Source organism: Pyrus communis, chromosome 1 (assembly GCF_963583255.1).
Source record: "Pyrus communis chromosome 1, drPyrComm1.1, whole genome shotgun sequence".
Lineage (NCBI taxonomy): Eukaryota > Viridiplantae > Streptophyta > Magnoliopsida > Rosales > Rosaceae > Pyrus > Pyrus communis.
In genome coordinates, this window is record NC_084803.1 from 18634077 (window position 1) to 18648590 (window position 14514).

The 14514-nt window shown below is 38.0% G+C and overlaps 2 protein-coding genes across 3 annotated transcripts; one reads left to right on the top strand and one right to left on the bottom strand.

Annotated features, from left to right (window-relative positions):
- Positions 1 to 238: 238 nt before the first annotated feature.
- On the bottom strand, positions 239 to 4070 carry LOC137717143 (LOB domain-containing protein 36-like). 2 transcript variants are annotated; one of them, XM_068456450.1, is made up of 4 exons: positions 3979 to 4070; positions 3769 to 3863; positions 1863 to 2829; positions 239 to 435 (listed from the first exon to the last, which is right to left on the bottom strand). In XM_068456450.1, exon 3 carries the CDS (start codon positions 2804 to 2806, stop codon positions 1925 to 1927), a length of 882 nt encoding a protein of 293 aa, XP_068312551.1. In that variant the 5' UTR covers positions 2807 to 2829; positions 3769 to 3863; positions 3979 to 4070; the 3' UTR covers positions 239 to 435; positions 1863 to 1924. The 2 variants fall into 2 exon arrangements, with proteins under 2 accessions (XP_068312551.1, XP_068312554.1); XM_068456453.1 differs by having other exon boundaries at positions 3756 to 3863.
- Positions 4071 to 11875: 7805 nt separating this feature from the next.
- Positions 11876 to 13593, top strand: LOC137709899 (uncharacterized). Its single transcript, XM_068448883.1, has 3 exons — positions 11876 to 12330; positions 12448 to 12577; positions 13122 to 13593. The coding sequence occupies exons 1-3, from the start codon at positions 11938 to 11940 to the stop codon at positions 13346 to 13348; spliced, it is 750 nt and encodes a 249-aa protein (XP_068304984.1). The 5' UTR covers positions 11876 to 11937; the 3' UTR covers positions 13349 to 13593.
- The last annotated feature ends 921 nt before the right edge of the window (positions 13594 to 14514 follow it).

Consider the following 14514-nt stretch of genomic DNA (forward strand, 5'->3'; position numbering starts at 1 on the left):
TTTTCAAGTAATATTTATGTCGCAATGTGTGGTATGTGCAAATTTTAAAAAAATATATTTTTTTCTTAACGGGTCATAACGGGTCATAACGGGTCGGGTCACTTTACCCGTTGGGTAAAGTGACACGACCTGTTAAGGACCCGTTAAGATAACGGGTGTGACACGACACGACCCGTTAAGATAACAGGTGTTACACGAAAACGACACGAACACGACAGACACGACCCGTTTGCCAGGTCTACTAAATACTAATTAAATAGAAGATACAATTAATTAAACTGTACTCCAACATCTCTACTACGTACTCTTTGGAAATATGTCTCTCCTCTCCTGCCCTCTCCAATCAATACTACTCTCTCTCTCTCTCTCTCTCTTCAAAACTCAAAATTGATAACATTAGGATCTCCAGCTGTGTATGCATGCAGACGATATGAACTGCACCAAAACAAAATATAAAATAATTAGGAGGCCACCTTAAAACTTAAAACCCATACATACGTGCTTGCATGTATCGTTTTCATAAGAAAAACCAGTTTTCAAATCTCAATCTGAAAATTACAACAAAATAAGCAAAAATTCTACGCCATACGTACATCAGAGCTCAGACCAATATATATATATTACTTATCAACTGTTGAGAATCAAACACTTGGCTCTTGGATCATCATTTTCCACACATGCCAAACTGAAACACTCTTCATTAGCTAACTACGTGCAGAGAGACAAAGACAAGGGTGCTTCGGTCATTTCACACAAAGAGGGAAGAACGATCGACGCAGATAGTGAAGATCATAATTAGTACTGCTGTGGCTGTCAGCGGAAAATGCCTTGAAAAAACCACTCATTAAAACGAAGAAGAAGAAGACGACCCACATAATCCTGTTTTTAAATTTCTCTTTCACAATTTGGACCATCAAAACAACACCATACAATCAATGCGTGCACCAAATTAGCTCAAGCAAGCATCGCCATCAGCTGCGAGCGTATATTTCTTTATTTGTATTTTCTGACAAAACATAATTAACCAAAAAAAAAAAAACAGGAAATAAAATATATTGATGCATGATGAAGGAAAGGGATGTCACAAAGGTGGGGGAATTGAAACCTCAGATGTTATTGATGACGGTCAAGAGGGGTACATCCCTCCCTGGCTGTGAAAAGACAATAATTCCCTCAAACCTAACCTAACTAAACCCCTTTCTTCTGAATCTACCCTATCATCTATCTCTATGCAATAAAGAGTTTCATGAAAAATCAAACCCAAATCCTATGTCCACACAAATCAAAACCATCACAACATTCATAAATGCAAAACCCTAATGCGTACAAGGAAAATGAAACTCATTTACACCCCTACTAGAATATTAGTGTGACGGTATTTTAAACTAATTCAGCACTATTGGGTAGTAAAAATCAAATCATCATAACATTCATAAATGCCCAACCCTAATGTACAAGGAAGGAAACTTATCTATATCTAGATAAATGCCATTTTGGCGGTATTTTAAACAACTTACAAATTGAAATATGTTTAATTATTCCATGTATCGGTGCGTTATTGGTTTAAAATACCGCCACATGCAAGACCATAAGTTCACAAATGCAAAACCCCAACAAACCCTCATGTGCAAGTAGGGATACTTATCTACATTTAGAATGTCAATATAACAGTATTTCAAATCATTCATGTATTCATATATTTTGGAAGAGTGTTATTGACTTAAACTGCCGTGAAATTTGAGGTGCAAGTTGTGTGGAAGACCCTCAACAACAATTAGAAAAAGAAATTAACGAAATTGAAATGTATGGATTTTCATCTCAGAAAAAAGGAATAAGCAAAAAGGAAGGAGGAGGACGCATACCTAGAATGAAAATTAGTTAAATGAAAAAGCGGGGAAGGCAGGGAAGAGCTGAAGAAAAACCATCAGCAAGAGGGACCCACACTCCTACCACCGCCTTCCTCTCCCGGATCGGATTTTGCCTGCAGCTGGGGTTGCTGGGACAGCTGAGCCTGATGCTGCCCTTGCGGCTGTTGGGTTTGGAGCAACAGCTGAGACTGAAGCTGCAGGTGGAGGTGGGGATTATGGTGAGGCTGCTGCTGCTGAATCTGGTGGTACGGACCGCTATCAAACCCCAGAGCCAAAGACGGCGAAACGGCGTTGCCCAACGCTCCGGCCATCTGAGTGAAGCCGCCCACAGTGACCGAGCCAGGGGACGAGTCAAACCCACTGTTGAATCTCACATGTTCCTGCGCCTGCTGCTCCCTCGCTGCCACGGCCACCGCCAACTGCTGCGCCTCAAAAATCTGCTGCTGCTGTGGCTCTCGAATCATCAACTGACCGGAAGCAGCCCCGGTTGGAATGCCAATCATCGGAGACATGTACGGCGAAACGGCGGAAAAAGCGTTTCCTTGGAGCTGCTGAGCCATGTAAGTTGGCGGCTGGAGGATGGAGAGCATAGCTTGTGGGCCCATGTAAGTGGCGAGCTCCTTCTTGGCATTGAAAAGGTCGGCCTGGACTTCCTTGAGCCGCTGCTGGAGGATGGAAATGAGTCCAACGCAGCCGTAGACGGGGTCGCGAAGGCGGGCCTCCGCCTCATAGGCCAGAGAGTTGACGGCGTCATCGCGCTGAGAAGCGCTGAGTTCGTTGAGGATCTTCGCGACATTACTGGCACCGAAGACCTTGTGGACTTTGGAAAACTTATGGGGGTTGTCAGGTGGGAAGTAGGGCGCGAAGACGCACTCCTGCGTGCACTTCCGCCGTAGAAATTTGCACGCTGCGCAAGGAGAGTTTGACGACGACGACATTATTTTAATAAAAAATTAACCACCTGCAATACACAAAAAAAAAAAAAAAAGAAAAAAAAAAGAAAAAGAAATCTCAGAAACCCAAAACGATTAAATTAAATTATTAGAAATCTTTCCCACAAGTCAATATTCGATAATTTGATACAATGCAGGAAAGACAAATGGACTTTCCACCAAGGACAAAACTAGAGAGAGAGAGAGAGAGAGAGAGAGAGAGAGAGAGAGAGAGAGAGAGAGAGAGAGGGAGAGAGAGACTTATGTTGTGTAAAATACTCATTGAAATGTGAGAAAATCAGAGGGAAATGGAAGGGGGATTTTTCAGGGAAGCTTCACAGATTTTAGAAAGCGGACATGGTACCATATAATCAAACAGTTTCTTCTAACCAAAGCAAAGCGATAATATTATTAAGAAATATGATTTTATTTTATTTTTTCAGAAGAAGAAAACAAAAACGAAACGAATCGTTTTGGAGTATCTGATGATCATCGAGTGTTGAAGCTTCACAAATTGCAGATACTGTCAGAAAAAAAAAAAGAAAAAGAAAAAAAAAAGCTTCAACAACAATGGCTTCCTTTACACACTGCACTCACAGAGAGAGAGAGAGAGAGAGAGAGAGAGAGAGAGAAAGTGGAACGGAAAACAATGAAACGAGAGCTAATTTGCTGTCAATTTTACCAGAAATGTAAAGGAAAACAGCCAAACGGCGTCGTCGAGAAGAAGCTCTCTCTCTCTCTCTCTAAGAAAACACTCCGCTGTGTTTATGTGTGTTTGCGTTTGTGCCTCACACACACACTCTCTCTCATTTCTCATCTCTTTCTCTCTCTCTCTCTCTCTACTTCATATGTAAGGAAATGCACTGAAATCTCAGATCCGCGTAAACGACAATCAATCTGCAAAAACCGAATCGGAAAAAACGGCGATAAAAACCTCAAAATCTATGAATCTAACCTTTATTTTTTACCTTCGATTTTTTACTTAATCAGCAGAGGTTGCTCCGATCACAGTCGACGGCTCCGCCCTCTCTCTCTCCCCAAGCCGTCAAAGTCCATCAAACACCTGCGATACGACACAGAACCAGAAACGAACACTGAAATCTTTGAAGAAGGACGGCGTTTCGCCGATAGGGAAAATGGAGATAGAGTTGAAGGGAGGAAGAACAAGAGGGAGAGACCTGTGAGAGCGAGAGAGCGCTCGATCCGATCTTCGCAGGATCCCAAACAGAAGAAGTAGAGAGAATGGAAAAACACAAATTTTTATTATTTCGAAGATTGAGAAAAAAATGAAATTAAGATTATATAAAAAGAAAAATGATGAGAGAGAGGGAGGGGGCGTTACCACGGCGTCGACGCCAAATTTTTTTTATAAGCGTTATGTGACCGTTGGATTGGGTTTCCGGGGCTTTTTTGGTTTTTTATATGGTATACTATTACTGACCTTTATAAGGAAGGACATGTTATTCTGAGCGACCATTTAGTGCCTTCTGAGTTTCCTCTTTGTCCCTGTACTGTCTGCGTCAATTGTCGATACTACCCCTGTTTGGACGCTTTGCTTGCCTTGGTTTTCAACGCAAGCCTCCTAATTACCTAAATACCCTTATGTATCTCTCTTTTGTCATGAAATTGTTTTATTAGGTGGTTCTTAATAAAAATAAAAATAAATTTGAAGTAGAAAAAAAATATATATAAAGATAGTTTACCGACTTGGGGTATAACCAAGCTGGTTAAGCAGTGTGCTCCTTTTGATACTTTAGTTCGAATTCTAAAACTTTTCGAGCTCTCGCGTAATTTATTTGGCTAGAAATGCTCCCTTTTGTACGCAAATTCAAATTGCGTCATCCCGCTTGCACACACACGTAACTTGAAGTTAATTAGAATTTCTCTAGTACAAGAAAAATTGATTATTTCTTATAGGTTCCATAAACGATAAAACAAAATTTAATAATCATTCCTGGTAAAAGTCATGAATAAATACTATGTTGTCACTAATCCCAAATTAATAAATTAATTGTACAGACCGGTCGCCAAACTAAATTGCAACCGATACTAATAGCTGGATAAGGTATGCAAACTTTGAATTTCAAATAACCATATCTATCATCTTTTTTTTTATCTTTTTTTTTTTTTTTTGGTTGGAGAATATCACTTGGTCAGTTGGTTGATATTTGGCTTGATATGCCAAATATTTGTCAATTATATTAAATTTTCTAAAAGAATAGTGAACATAAGTTTAATAAGACTACTTGTATTGTTTAATTTTAAAATATTTCTCAAAAAGTACTTGATAATTAATATTGTTAAAAGTTAGTGTCTGGTACAAAAAGTGTATTCGCAGGCATACAAAGCAACTCTAATAAGCAAAAACGAAATAATGACATGAAAACACACAACGAAATTACAGAAAATAAAAACTTCATTAGAAATTAACATTGTTCATCAAAATTTTAGCGTAAGCGGGAGGCTAATAACCAAGTATCCATATTTCATATTACATATCGTTTTGGAACTACGTAAGATCCGATGTGTATTAAGAGCCGATTTGGTGGGCTTCATGGAACTGGCTTTAGGGATAGGATTGAATTGGTTAGAACTTGTAAGACAAGATTTATAACTCATGTATAAGGATAGATTACATAACCCAATCTCTTGTGCACTCATAACTAGGGGTGCAACTCGGGCGCGGGTTGCGCGGGTTGGAAGATTAACTCAATCCCAACCCAACTTTTACAATTCGAGCTCGGATTCGGGTTGGGTTTCATTCGGGTTCATTTGGGCTCGGGTTTAATTGGGTTAGGGTTTACTTGGGTTGGGTTCTAGTTGCCCAACTTGTTCAAGTTTAATCTTGTAACAACTTAGTTTCCTAGAATTCCTAAAAAAATTAAGTCAAGTAGCATCAAAGCTAGCTAACTTTAATTTCATAAATCAATCTACTATAGAACTTTAGGATTTAGAGACTAGGAATATGGGCTGACTAATCAAATCCTCTTATTCCCTAAAAGCTTAAGTAATTATAAAGGGTAATTTATTTTAAAAAAAATATTAGAAAGGGCGTTAGTTTTTGGACTTGGCTTATTTGGGTGTAGTATGAGCATTAATTGATATGAGTTACAATTTGGTTAGATTGGGTTTGGTTGGGGATGGATGGGCAAATGATCAACCCAATCAATAAATGGGTTGAAATTCGGTTAGGTTTGGGCAGGCTATAACTAAAAAAAACTCACTTGCTCGGGTTTAAAGTCGGGTTGGACATGGGTGAGTTCGAATTGGCCCAACCCAAGTTGCACCCCTACTCATAATCGATCATGTCCAATCCTATCAATCTCACATTTAACACAGCAAACAACGGACTGGACAAAAGAAATTTTAATTGATCACAATCTAGCCCTTCCAACCTACCAAATAGTGCCTAATGGATCACAAGCTGGTTTGTGGCATAAATATTCATTTTCCAGTAGCAGCACGTTCGGATACCATGCATGTTAACTCTACCTAACCAGGGTAATGCTAAAGAGACTAATTTTCAAACTAAAATATATGTTACCAATATAAAGTAAGCACATTAATAATTCAATTATCAACAACATGTTATTTAGTTTACAAATTTTAACTTAGAAATTCAGTATTCCTAGCATTATCCAGCAGTAAATTTATCAAATTACCACTCTTCACTGCTCCCACACACTACTGCACCTTACTAAATTGACAGTTGTCACTCTCAGCTGGACACCGGGGCAAAATGGTAAACCCACATTCCCCAGCACATCGTTTCCCGATTCGCCTACTCATACTCCTTCTTCAACCTTCCTTGCAGGCATCAGCAGCGAGCACGAGTTACAAGAGAGTGGGATGGAAGGGATGACCTGCTATTGCCGGTCAGACATCAGTCCTCCTCAGTACGGCCAGAGGAAGGCCCAAGCACAGTCGTTTTGATTGCCTTTTCCATTCATTTCGACGTGACCAAACCTTAAGCTTCATCCCGAGAACTGATGGGTGGTTTGCATCCTCAGCCGTCAGGGACTGTCACCGCTACCGGCTAATCACGTCGCTCTCTTTGACCGCTCGGCCGGTCAATTAATTTATTTTAATTATTAATTAATTAATTAAATTAGTAGTAATTATGTTTTTGCATTTCGAGAAGGTTTAAGAAAACTTCGAGTGTGTACGAGTCTATTCGAGTCAGCATGTGACCGACCCAATTACTATGAAAAAAGATTCTTTCTTTATCTTTTCTTCCTAATCTATCAAGTTCAGTCTCAGAGATTCGGATTATTGAAATTTAATTTAACGGTTATAAACAGAGATCCACTTTAAATATTATAATAACTTAACCATGAGATTAAATTTCAATGGTCTGAATCTCCAAACTTAATGGATTAGAAAGAAATGATCCGGAGAGAGGATCCCTTTCCGAGTACTATAACCTGGTGTCCTTATTTGCGTCAAAACATGGCGCCAGGTGTGACTTCTGAAGTAGCTGTTTGTAAGCTGGTACAAGAGTAAAAATTGCTCCTCAAAGTTAGGTGTGGATGAGTATGTGCTTCTTAATTTGGTAAAAATTGTAAAACACAAGCTTTGTAAAATTACCATATGCTGTAAAAAAATATATATGCAACCGACTATTTGAACTTCCCATGTGTAACAAATTGGCAACCGTATTCACTTCCATCTACTTCATTTTCTCTTGAATGACATGTGACAAGAACATTGACTCTTTTACGTGTAGCACAAGTGTTGCTTACGATTGTGAAGCTTTCTTGAGCACGAAGGAAAAGAGAAAGAGCTATTTAGATTGTATTTTCAACAACATTATTATTTAGAAAAGCTAGAAAGATACTGTTAACATTAAATTAGGAGTGTCAAAACAACAACAATAATAAGGTATCAAAACTCATTCAATTCAATAAAAACAGTTAACGCCCGACCAAGGCTAGTGATATATACCAACTGTAATTTTAAGCATGCAATGAGGAATTCATGTATATATTTATATATATGGTCAAATAATTGTTACAATTCGTGTATTTATACATGAAATATTTTAAAACTCAAACTATATATATATATATATATATATATAAATTGGTAACCGATTTTCATCAACGTGGTATGAACTACAAATTAAGGACGTCAGAAGTTAAGTAAACGTGACGAGAAGATTAATGAGTGGGGCCCACCAAGAGGGAGACAAGAGGGAGGGAGGGAGGGAGGGAAGAAGAGCAGGGGTGGTGGTGGTGCGACCGGTACGTACGTACCACCGAACCGTGAAGGACTGGAACTGCCTCATGAGTGAGGTATACGGTACACTGCTATGCTAACGTTTATTTTATTAACACGAAACATCACATATTGAATTTTTGTACTGTAAATCATGATGTGTTGTGTCTCGTTAAGCAATTGGTTGCTCACATACCCTTCATACTTCATCCAACCTCTCTCTGTCTGTATTATCCTAATTCATTTCCCTTAAAAAATAAGTGATCAGATTTTCTCTATTTTTGTCTTTTATTTCCTACTTTTCATCTTTTTAATTTTTCTTAAACGACAAATCAAATCTTTTTTAATTCTTCCAAATCCTTTTCGTGTGGAATGTAAGCTAACCAAAATATTAATTTATTTGTAGATTACCAAAGCTTAGCCATTGAGTGTAACATTACATATATTATCTTTGTATCTTTCTGATTTGTTGTGTGTACGTTTCGTTCGTAGTCATGATCGCTGTATGACATCATATCCGGATCCAAAATTTAATTTTCTCACAATCAAATAATTTTCTTCTTTTTGACAAAAGGAGAATTAGAGCAGATGACCTTCCAAGGATCTTTACAAACATGTAGGGCTTGTTTAGAAATACTTCTATAATAATTAAAAGCGATTTTGAACAATTGTTTTTTAAATCAATTTTTAGTAAAAATACAAGTGAATTCCGAAAAAGCACTTGAATTGGTTCTTGCACGAAGCACATAACCGGTGAATGACTTCAAGTGCTTTTATAACCCAAAAACATTTTCTTTAAAAACGTTTTCAGTCATTTTAAAAATATTCCCTAACGAGCCCAAATGATGACATTGATTGAATACCTGTAATTCTCTTGCTACTTGAAAACGAGTAATGTTGGGCCGGTGATACTCATACAAGGCATCGTTTAAGACCATTGTTTTCACATGTACGGTCGCATAAAATAAAGATTAACAGTAATTGTTTGCTTAATGCTATTAAGCTGCACGTGCATTTGTTAACTATTGTGTTATCACATCAACACATGTAGATGAAAATGATGCCATGCCATTTCTCCAATACAAAAACTCTCTAACGATCATGCCAACAGCACAAGTAGATTAACAGTAATTGTCTTCTTCTGTAAATTGATCGAACCCAAGTTAAATTTCAGAAGCAAACTAAATAAAAATCTAGTTACATGCCAACAATCAAGTAGACCACGTGAGAAACAAACAAAAAACCTAAGATTTGGGGGAAGATAGAGAGATTAGAAATCGTGGAAATCAAGCAGGCAAGAACCTATTCTTCTTTAATCGGTTTCCGGGCTATATTTTGTTTAGGTATAATGGGGATATTGTTGACTTATGAGTTATTTACCCTTAGATAGAAGGATTTATACGAAGAGTGAGGATCCTCTTCGGATCCTCCAATCACATCTGTTCATCGTACATCGTGCGGTCTGTTTTCGTCAGGTACTGTTTAAATTCAATTTTAAATAAAAGAATTTACAATAATTTCTTAAATGTGATTTGAGGATTCTCAAGATCCTCACAAAGAGGATCCAGCGAGGATCGTCACTCTTATATGAAAAGGTACTCATATGTTCACAAAAAATGAAAAGTTTTTCTTCGAAGTTGTGTAATGGTAGTCAAGGGTATGGTGCTACTCGCTATTTTGTTTTGCTAGGCCTCACGTTGATAACATGTAATTTATGAATTCTTTTACTTAATATGTTATGCTTTCACATCCATCGTTAATAAAAAAAAAATTAATCAAATATATATGTCGTATTTATAATCTATGATTCTTAATTGCGTAATCTACGAGAGTAAACAAAGAAAACTCATTAAAAATATGAATTTAGTTAAATTAACTAAAATAATGTACTCTTTTGCGTCAAATTTGAATTCTTATGTATAATTTTGATGAATTTAACGTAACAATTATATCGTTAGTTAAAAAACAAAACCATCAAATGCGGCTAAGCATATATCATCACATCACAAAAACTTTTCGTGGTCCATGAGTCCACGGAATGATTTGCAATCTGGAATATGAAAAGACAGAGAAAATTCCAAAAACAAAAAAGAGAAAAAGGTACGGGCGTGTGGTGGGGTTGTATAAATAATATAATCATGTAAATACACACACGCACAAGTTGGAGGTCCCATCTCTCAAGAATTGAGATCAAAAAAATAACTTACATTAGACGAGTTTAGCGAACAATAATGTCTTTATTCAATAATGCATTGTTGTTATGTTGAGAAAAATTTAAACTTGACAATACATTATTAAATAAGACACAACATAACAATTAATTCGTTTTATGTAAGTCTTATGTCAAGACGCGCACCTGAATTTGTATAGAATGGTAGGAGAGGGTGGACTTTGTGGGATTGCCAGATCTGCCCTGCATCCGTATCAACCAATTTGTCTCATGCTTTTTCCAAATTTTAGAGAAGTTTGATTCCTTGTTCTTCTCAATCTCTTTCGCTGTACCCTGCCTTTTTGCTGTTGACTCTTTTTTACGATTTTGGGCCGGTGGCCCAGGGCCCAAGGTTGAGAGCTTTATCACCTGCATGGATTTGACATGGAATGCCAATCACTTTTTATTTAGGTTTTAGCATGCAACACATTACCAGATATGTGTGAATATTCTTATGTCACCATTCACCAAACTTAATGCCAAATCTTTTTTATTATATATCGACGAATAATAATTTTTGTTCGACAGTACGGGATTAGATTACTAAGTAGTTCAAAAAATAAATGGTGACGATTGATTTTAAGAAATCAAATAATGAATATTGTTTAATGGTTGAATTATTTTGTAAGCTGGATTACCGAAGATAAACCTCAATGTATAATGTACTCTAGAATCATCGGTTTTCTCCTTTTCTCTATTCGATTTAGTGACTTTACAAGGCTAAAATATAAGAGGAAAAGTAGTAGTTTATTATTGTATATACGAAAAGGTTGAGGACTTAATAAGGTTCCTTCGATGGGCATGAGTGTGAAAGAGCAATATTTTCGACATATAGAAAAGACTGGGGATCGAGGGTTCGACCAAAAACAAAAATTAGCTGCTGCGTTGCCATTGCAGCATCTGGTATTATTTGCACCATTAAGGGAATAGTTTTGTAGGGAATTTGGAAAGCGTTATGGTGGTTGCTTCTTCAAATGTTCTTGAGACAATGAGACGTAGGTAACAATTTGAGATGGCTGGCTGGCTAGCCAGCTAGCTTTGGGTTGAATTAGTACTTATCCCCACTGTATCCAAATGGTCCCAAGAGATTCCAAATTTGAGTCCGCGCTTGTACTAGCAACATGAGAATTGATAAACACATACTCTTTTCTCCTTATATACTCTTGTTTAATTATGTTTGTTGTTTTGGTTTGATTTGATAGCCAGAAACAACAAGGTGTGTGTGAGAGATTAAAATTGGTGTGTGAACTGAACTCCCTAATCCTTCCTCGATGATGTCATTACTCATACGTCTCTCACCACAATTAGTTCTACACATATTATAGATTTAATATTAATATGTCTTAGATTAAGAAAGTATCTCTAGTCATTTTATAACATATAAATTGATAACACCATGTGTCGGTGCGACGGTTAAACTAAAACCATTTTTCCCTATCAAAGAAGGGGTATGTGTATATCGTCTAGATAACTTTTTAACTTTTATAGAAAAGAGTAAATGACCATATGGTCTTAAGAAAATTACCTTTGAACATTGGGCTTGACCAAAGAACAAATAGGGAAGTTAAAGGCCTAGTCCATTATTCAATGAGCCCATTACTCTGCTAAGTAAAGTTCACCTCTCCCCAGACGAGCAGACCCTTAAACCCCAAAACTAAACACAAAACCCTCGGCGGAAAAATCCAGAGACCAAAATTAACCACCCGAATAAATGGCCAATCGGTGGCGCGCAGCTGGCAGCAACCTCCGCGCGCTTCTGCAAAACCCCAGCTCCGGACCCCAACCTCCATTCTCATCCTTCGCGGCTATGTACCACACGATCCAAGCCATCCCTCGAGAAGTCACTGGAAACAGAGTCTCCGTCAAAGACAGAGCTCAAGGTCGAATCCCAGCCGTCGTGTTCTCTCAGCAGCTAAATCCTACCAGTGCCGCCGCTCGTCCGGTGTCCAGGAAGCACCTGCTGACCACCGAAAGGAAGCAGATTCAGGCCATTCTCAAGTCCGTAGAACTCCCATTTTTCTGCTCCACTCGGTTCCCCCTCCAGATCCGAGCCGGGTCCGGGTCATTGGATTTGCTCGAATCCGGAAATGTCATACCCATCAAGGCAATTTCTCATTTTCTTCATCCATTATAATTCGATACAATTTCCAATAATATAAAAAAAAAAAAAATTGAAAATTTCTGAGTTATTTAAAAATTGGGTTTTTGTGATTTTGTGTAGATTCATAGGGACGAAGAGAGTGGGAAGATTCTGAATTTGGTGTTTGTTTGGGCGGATGAGGGCTCGGAGCTGAAAGTTGATGTCCCTGTTGTTTTCAAAGGTGAAGATGTTTGTCCTGGTCTCAAGAAAGGTAATTTGATTTTCTTTGGTTGCACATTGTTAGGTTTGTTTCATATCTTTGGTAAACAGAAGCTTGCGTGTTCGATCCGTAAACTGTAACATCGAAGTTGGATGGTTTAGGAAGAGAGAAAATTTTGGTTATGGATGTGGTACATTGCTTTGCTTTAAAGGCTGTTCTTTCTATCCTCAACGCATCTATACTATAGCGGTTACGTATTGAAAACAGAATTGCTGCTGCTTATGTTGTTGTTGTTGTTCTTGTTCTTGTTGAGATTATAAGGATATTTATTGTTAAGAATGTGCTTCTACGCGTTGTATGATAGTTTAAATGATCTTGGGCCGCTCCACTCTTTTGCAGTTCTTTACCGGGTTGGATGCTCACATTCTTATATATTTATAACGGTGCATGTAAAATGTTTAAAAGCTTGTTACTATCGGAGTCCCTATTTGACGCATCATGTTGTTTTCATGCGTTCTTTAGAGACTGATTTGTGTTGGTTAAGTACGAGGTTATGTGACAGTGAACTGATTATGACTTGTTCGTGCCAAAACAGGTGGCCATCTGAACAAAATTAGAACTAGCCTAAAGTACCTGGGACCGGCTGAGCACATTCCTACAAAGATTGAGGTGGATGTCAGCAATCTAGATATAGGAGATAGGGTGTTCATTCCTGACGTCGAGGTTCATCCTTCCATGAAGCTTCTAAGTAAGAACGAAACCATGCCCATATGCAAGATAGTCGCAACAAATTTGGAGAACCCAGAATCTGCAGGAGTATAGTCACCAAAGCACAGGTTTACGGCTTTCCTGCATTGACATGAATCACGAGTAGAAGCAAGAAGTATAATAAGTCTTTGATTTATCCTAAGCTACAGATTTGCCCGCCGCCATATGCTGTGTGATTCTCAAGTTGTAAAACAATCGTGATTGTTTAGATCATAATCAGCTGGATTTTGTTGTAGCACTCTTGATATGAACCGTGTTTTTGTTACATCTGTGCTTTTATTATAATGGTTATCCGAACATGCCTGATCTTAAGCATATATTACATTATAATTGTCGCATGCATGTCGATCTCGTCGTAGTTAACACCGTAACAAATGCGTAATTAGCTCCATCTAATTCTAAGTAAGTTGTCAATGTTATACAAGCCTTCAATTAAACTAGTAAGTGATGATATTCATGGATGTGCCTGCAGACTACAGCCTCAACACTTTAGGCGAACATTTCCGAGAACGGCCTCACTGCCTTAAAAGCATCCACCATCTCCTCAGCCCAACGATTTCTTCCTACTATTTCCGTCAAAAATTCACTAAGCAGCTCCTTAACATCACCACTCATCATGCCTTCTGAATCTGAACCATTTTCTGTTCCTCAGAAGCACCGAAGCGAATTAGCAAACAACTTAACACACGCATAAATTGTACTGCTAATACAAAACTACATCAACCGTCTCACCTTTCGCATATCTTCGAGTTTAGCATCGTCCTCTAGGAAGAAACTGATATATTTGAATGGTACGTCTACCTGCACGATGTATTGTCCACGAGGTACAATTATTCCTTGAGTTACAAGGCACCAACTACTGACAAACAAATCTTACAAGACATGAAACATCAAATTTCCATGCAACTGCAGATGGATGAGTAGATTAAGATTTTCTTGCTCCAAACTTATTCTGATCCTCTGGAAATTTTTGTCCACCAGATAATGCATGCGGCCTGTTTATCTGCACGTAAAATGAAGACATGCAGCAATTTGAAGGGAGAGTCTTAGGTAAATAGAAATGTTGTACAAACTTATAAACCTACAGAAACTTTGCAACAGAAAATTCATATATACCTTGTTCTTAATTTTCTCCGTGGTATCAGTTACGTAAATCGCAGAATATGGATCGCTCACCGACATTTGTTGGACTCTCCCTACACCTAACCTTATAGGGTGAT

Excerpts from the sequence above, each read along its gene's own strand:
- LOC137709899 (XM_068448883.1), top strand. The coding sequence starts at position 11,938 with ATGGCCAATCGGTGGCGCGCAGCTGGCAGCAACCTCCGCGCGCTTCTG. Across the intron at positions 12,331-12,447 it reads GAAATGTCATACCCATCAAG|ATTCATAGGGACGAAGAGAG; the intron begins GCAATTTCTCAT and ends GATTTTGTGTAG. Across the intron at positions 12,578-13,121 it reads TTGTCCTGGTCTCAAGAAAG|GTGGCCATCTGAACAAAATT; the intron begins GTAATTTGATTT and ends GTGCCAAAACAG.
- LOC137717143 (XM_068456450.1), bottom strand. The coding sequence starts at position 2,806 with ATGTCGTCGTCGTCAAACTCTCCTTGCGCAGCGTGCAAATTTCTACGG.